This window comes from Sinocyclocheilus anshuiensis, unplaced genomic scaffold, assembly GCF_001515605.1.
Source record: "Sinocyclocheilus anshuiensis isolate Anshui unplaced genomic scaffold, SAMN03320099.WGS_v1.1 scaffold1632, whole genome shotgun sequence".
Lineage (NCBI taxonomy): Eukaryota > Metazoa > Chordata > Actinopteri > Cypriniformes > Cyprinidae > Sinocyclocheilus > Sinocyclocheilus anshuiensis.
The window spans coordinates 617088-623634 of record NW_015558674.1 but is presented as its reverse complement, the minus strand read 5'-3'; the positions used below and the strand labels follow the sequence as shown (position 1 = coordinate 623634).

Sequence of the window (6547 nt, the reverse complement as noted above, 5' to 3'; positions counted from 1 at the left end):
CAACAAGCTGAAAAATAAAACCAAAGTTTTTTTTTTTTTTTTTTTAGATAATGTAATCTTGTTCAAATTGATTGGTATCGAAAAAAGTATCGTTCAGGAACCGGTATCAACGTCAAGGTATCGATATCGAAAATTTTTAAACCATACCCAGCCCTAGTGAAAAATACAGTAAAAATTGTGAAATATTATTACAATTTAAATTAAATGTTTTCTATATGAATTATTTTAAAATGTAATTTATTTCTGTGATCAAAGCTGTATTTTCAGCATCATTACTCCAGTCTTCAGTGTCACATGATCTTCAGAAATCATTCTAATATGCTGATTTGCTGCTCAAGAAACATTTCTGATTATTATCAATGTTGAAAACAGTTACACTAATAAAAGTATGGGGTTTGGGGATTTTTTTTTTTTTTCATCAAGGATGCATTAAATTGATTAAAAGTGACAGTAAAGACATTTATAATGTTACAAACGATTTATATTTCAAATAAATGCCATTCTTTTGAACTTTCTATTCCTGAAAAATAAAATGCATCACAGTTTCCACAAAAATATTGTGCAGCACAACTGTTTTCAACATTGATAATAATCAGAAATGTTTCTTGAGCAGCAAATCAGCATATTAGAATGATTTCTGAAGATCATGTGACACTGAAGACTGGAGTAATGATGCTGAAAATTCCGCTTTGATCACAGAAATAAATTACAGTTTAACAGATATTCACATAGAAAACAGTTATTTGAAATTGCAATAATTTTTCACAATTTTACTGTTTTTACTCTATTTTTGAACAAACAAATGCAGCCTTGCTGAGCACGAGACTTCTTTCAAAAATATATATATTAAAAAAATCATAATTATTCCACTTTTGTACAACTTTCCATAAAATGCATGTGTTTTTCTGTCCAGGTGAAGGTGAGCGTGGAGTCGTCGGATCGTAAGCGTGCCGTCAGCTCCGTGTGCAGTTATATCGTGTATCAGTGCAGTCGTCCCGCTCCGCTTCACTCCAGAGATCTGCACTCCATGATCGTTGCTGCTTTCCACTGCCTGTGCGTCTGGCTCACAGAGCACCCCGACATGCTCAATGAGAAGGTATGGCCCATGTGACCTCCGCTTCAGCTGTTTTACAGTCTGGAAATGCTGAAACTTATCAGTGAAGCCAAAAAACAAAGCTTGCGATTCAAATCAACTTCCCATTTATGTCTACTGCCAAATAGGCTTGCCGCGATAGACGGTGCTGACATTGTTAAGCCGCAACACCGGTTACGTCACTTGCCCACCGCGGCACCGACCCCCACCGCCGTTTTGATTTTTTTATAGTAATAAAAATCATTTAGTTCAGTAAAAGAACAGACACTACAATTAAAAACTGAATGCGGCTGCTCAATGCAGCGTGCCGAACGACAGTCACATCACAGGTTGAGCTGACTGACAAGAAGAGTGGGGTGAGACAGACAAGACGATCGCGGATGATTTAGTTTCGAAACGAAATGCAAAAGCGCTTGTTTGGCAGTATTTTGGATTTTGAAAAGCCTGTTGACTTTTGCCGTTTATCTAAGGTGATTTTGGTAGTTTTTTTTAAACATTCGTTTCTTATTTAATTGGTTCCACAGTGTTTGCTGATTTTTACTTTATTTAAACTTTGTGTAATTTATTTATTTTATTTGACATCAAGGTGTGCCGTGCCTCCAAGCTTTCTTACTCGTTTTGATAATAAACTTTCTACGTTTCTTATTTATTTGGTTATATATTATGCATGTTTACTTATTTCCAGTTTTGTATAGGCTACCTATTTAAACTTTATGTAAGTTATTTGCTATTTTATATTAGGCATAGCCTGTCCTATAGCATGGTGTGTTTTTATTCGTTTTGTTAATAAAAGTTCTATATTTTATATATAGGCTAAAGTGAGTTTGACATTGTATTTTGTTGTTGCATTCAAGCAACTGACGCCGAATTGATGCTAATTTGAAAGTGAAAGTAAAATGTGCATGGTGCTTTTAAGCTATTTAAAAGCGAAGGAAGCGAGGAAAAGAGGGAAAGTTCAAACAAACAATTGCTTTACGTGAAACTAAAATGCGCACGCCGCTTTTACGAGCTATTTAAAAGCGAAGGAAAGTGAGGAAAAGAGGAAACGCCTCCACGGTGATACCGGTATTATCCATGTTGTTACACGTCGATTAACCGGTGGGAAAATTTCCTCACCGTCACAACCCTACCGCCAAATGGCATTTAGTTCAATGACAAATATAATCGAGCTCAGGCTGCTTAAACATTCGAGATGTATTGATGAAATCAAGAAACATTGTGATGATTTCACACCACTTTTGATTCGGATATTAAGCTTCCTAAATAGAGCAGTGGTAAGATTCACACACTCTGTTTTGATGCCTCTAATTGAATCCTCTATAAAATGGTGATAGATTTGGGAAGTTTGATTCAATTCCACTTCATCGCTTCAGTGATTTGTTTACATTATCTTCTAAAAAATTTGCATTTTACTGGTTTTAAATTTTTACATGTACTGTATGTAGGTGCATATTGTTTTTTAGTACAATATATATATATATATATATATATACACCAAGGCTGCATTTATTTGTTTAAAAATATAGTAAAAATTGTGAAATATTATTACAATTTAAAATAGCTGTTTTCTATGTGAATATCTGTTAAGATGTCATTTATTTCTGTGATCAAAGCTGAATTTTCAGCATCATTACTCCAGTCTTCAGTGTCACATGATCTTCAGAAATCATTCTAATATGCTGATTTGTTGCTCACGAAACATTTCTGATTATTATCAATGTTGCTGCTTAATATTTTTGTGATATTTGTGATATTTTCAGAAATAGAAAGTTCAAAAGAACAGCATTTATTTGAATTATTTAAATGTAATACAATGTCTTTAACAATGCCTTTACTGTCACGTTTGACCAGTTTAATGAGTCCTTGCTGAATTAGAAAATGTAGAAAACCATATGGCGTATACCAGGGTTAATGTTTTGTAACATTATAAATGTCTTTACTGTCACTTCTGATCAATTTAATGCATCCTTGATGAATAAAAGTATTATTTTCTTTAAAAAAAAAAGAAATCTTACTGACCCGAAACTTTTTAACAGTAGCATACTTTATTATATTGGTGCATATATATAAAACAAAATAATAATAATTTGTGGAAAACATGCCTTGAATGTTTTAATTAGATTGTTACCGATTAGAGCAGTACTTGAAACAACACAATATGTTTAAATGAATAATTATGAAGATGTCTGAAGAAAATAGAGATTTTTCTTGTTGTTGTTTTAGCCACTCATCTGTTGTTTGATCTGTAAGGTTAAATGCGTTTCATTTTATGAGCTCAGTCTTATTTTATTGTGTCTTTAAGGATTGTCTGATCGAGGTGTTGGAAATCGTCGAGCTCGGCATCTCGGGCAGCAAGTCCAAAACCGGCGAACAGGAAGTGAAGTACAAAGGTGATAAAGAGCACAACCCGGCGTCGATGAGGGTTAAAGACGCTGCCGAGGCCACATTATCATGGTGAGCGTCCTTCATAAACTGCCATTGACCTCTCTCTCCCCTGGTTTTCAAGCCCGTCTGTGATTTGTGATGCTGTGTATTCCAGTATAATGCAGGTGTTGGGTGCGTTCCCGTCTCCCAGCGGCCCCGCATCGCCCTGCAGTCTGCTGAATGAAGACACACTGATCAAATACTCCCGACTCACCTCCACATCCCACAGCAACTTCAGATACTTCGTTCTGGATAACTCCGTCATTCTCGCCATGCTGGAGCAGCCGCTGGGGAACGAGCAGAGTAAGAACGACACACTTCACACGTCAGTCCTCCGCTATATTTTCAACTCTGATTTCTTATCATTGCGTTTGTGTCAGCAGACCCCAGTCCGTCAGTCACCATGTTAATCAGAGGCATGTCCGGTCGACACGCGTGGACAATGCAGCTCTTCCATCAGCCTCGTGGAGCAAGAGCCAATCAGAAGGTTAGACTCAATCTCAACCACCAATCAGAATGTAGAAGCGCTTTTAGTAGCCAATCAGAAGCAATTAAAATGGCCTGTGAGAGAATGTGTTTTCTCAGAATCAGTATTTGCAAAAAAGGCCTAATGTTGCCTAATTTGATGATGCTGAGTTCAAATTTATTTTTATTTTTTTCACAAAATAAGAATGAAGATTTATCAAAATACAAACCAAAAATTATTCAGACACCAGATATCATTTTTTATATTTTTTTTTACTAGTGGGTGCAGGTCACTATAGTTTATTTATGTAAGTGAGGATAGCAAAATAAAGTAAACTGATATATTATACCTAAAAATTCTTCATACAGTGGACTACCAGTAAAATTTATACAAATTTGGACCAAAAATTGAGACACTTTGACCTGACCACATCCAACGGCGCTGAGACACCACGCACGCACACACACACACACACAGTCGCACACAGACACTCACGCACACACACACTCGCGAACAGACACACACAGACAAACACTCGCACACACACACACACACGCAAACACTCACACTCGCGCGCACACACACACACACTCGCGCGCACACACTCACACACAAACACACACACACACACACACAGGTGAATTTGTTCTGACACAGTTTAACTCTGAGTTCTTGTCATATTTTATTACCATTTTCTAAACTATAGCGAATAAACTGCGATAATGTGTGAAACGTTGAATGTGTCTGAATACATTGTGGTTTGACTGTAACAAAGCAGTCAGCTGTCAAAAGTTTTGGTTTTAAAGACAAACTTGGAAAAATATGTTCAAATTTTCTATTTAATGCCAAAAAAACTGTACATGAACACAAGTTTAGAAATAAATAAGCTTTTTCATAAAATCTGTAATTTTCTATGGCTGTAAAACACCAACAGATGAAGCAGAAAACATCAGGCTCGTGTTTGTGTTTTCTTCTGTCACTGGCTGTAATTCTAACCTTGAAATCATAAGCATAAAATAATGTCATACATGTGAAAATGGTGCAACAAAAATGCTACAAAATGCATCATATTTAATGAGAAAGTGTGACATGCTCAAGCAGAACTCACAGTATTTTTTGGAATCAGCATCCAAAACTAGTATCCAATTAGTGTGATGAGCAGAGTTATGATTATACTTCGTCTCTTTATGTCCTGCAGCAAGTGTTTGTTCCTGAAAGCCGACCGGATCCCAAAAACGATGTAGGGATTCGGTTTAACGTCAAGCACAGGCCGTTCCCAGAAGAAGTGGATAAGATTCCGTTCGTGAAAGCCGACCTGAGCATCCCGGATCTCCATGACATTGTAGATAAAGAGGTAAAAAGCCTCAGAGCATTGTGTTAGCTTTAGTATTACACACTTCTATGTGGATGTTATCACAGTTTAATATCACGGTGATTGATGAAGCTTTTATCATGGTATGCAAAATGAAGTGCTGCCCTCTTAATAACAAGTTTAGTAACTTTCGTTTCTTATATAAGCGGCATTTATATACTTTAAAACAATAAAACAGCAAACAGTAACAGTAAACAAAGGTTTCAAACAGATTAAAGTGCAAATAAATGATAGTAAAGAACATTTTCAACCATTACAAAGATACTTTTAATGGCATGTTTAAGATAAAAATGTATCAAGTAAACAAATGTTCCTAACAGATTAAAGTGTAAAATAACACAAATATATGTAATTTCAAGTCTTGTAATAGCTTGTTTGTAATCCCGTGATTAAACAGAAAATCACGACATATGTTGGACGTGATCCTAATGTTATGAAGAGGAGCGATTTTTCAACTAAATTGAAATACGTTCCTGCCATCGAGGTGGTGGATATAGGCTAAGCGACTAACTCTGACTGCAAACAAGCTATTAAGTGAATCCTGCATTTATATGAGGCATGCGGGATGTATGTCAATCCTGAAACTGTGCTGCTTGTACAGGGTATGAACAAAACTTTTATTCAAATTCGGAAGAATTTCCGAGGTCCACAAAATCCTGTGGGAAACACTGCACTGATGTAAACAAATTTTTGAAAATTAATAGCCTATCAAGCCTTTAAGTATTAAATAAATGACAGTATAATAATAACACGATTGCCTTGTTAGAATTTGACTTTGTGTCATATTTGATGAAGTTCGCATCATTGATTCAGTAATTTTCCTGTTTATTACTGTGAAGCTGCTTTGAAACAGTCAGTGTTACATAAGCATTATAGAAATCAATGTGACGTGATTGACTTAAATGAACACCAGAGCAAATACAAAAATCTGAATGGCTGTTTAAAACATTTAAATATCGATTGACTTCCTTTCTTCTCCATGATAAGCGGTTACGAGTAACGACTGCATAGAAAGAAGCGTTCAAAAAATCTGTGCACCTCATGATTCATCTCGCTGCTCGTAATATGTGTGTGAGTGTGTGAGTGTGTGAGTGTGTGAGTGTGTGTGTGAGTGAGTGTGTATGTGAGTGTGTATGTGAGTGTGTGTGTGTGTGTGTGTGAGTGTGTTTGTGAGTGTGTGTGTGTGTGTGTA

General features: G+C 36.0%; 1 protein-coding gene across 8 annotated transcripts in view; it reads left to right on the top strand.

The window, feature by feature from the left end:
* ralgapb (Ral GTPase activating protein non-catalytic subunit beta) overlaps positions 1–6547 on the top strand; it is a 38756-nt gene that overhangs the window by 24804 nt on the left and 7405 nt on the right. For all 8 annotated transcript variants that reach the window (XM_016477535.1, XM_016477533.1, XM_016477534.1 and 5 more), the window contains 5 exons: positions 914–1096; positions 3396–3547; positions 3633–3820; positions 3901–4004; positions 5182–5337. In XM_016477535.1, coding sequence (XP_016333021.1) covers positions 914–1096; positions 3396–3547; positions 3633–3820; positions 3901–4004; positions 5182–5337 — 783 coding nt within the window. The remainder of the gene's footprint in view (positions 1–913; positions 1097–3395; positions 3548–3632; positions 3821–3900; positions 4005–5181; positions 5338–6547) is intronic.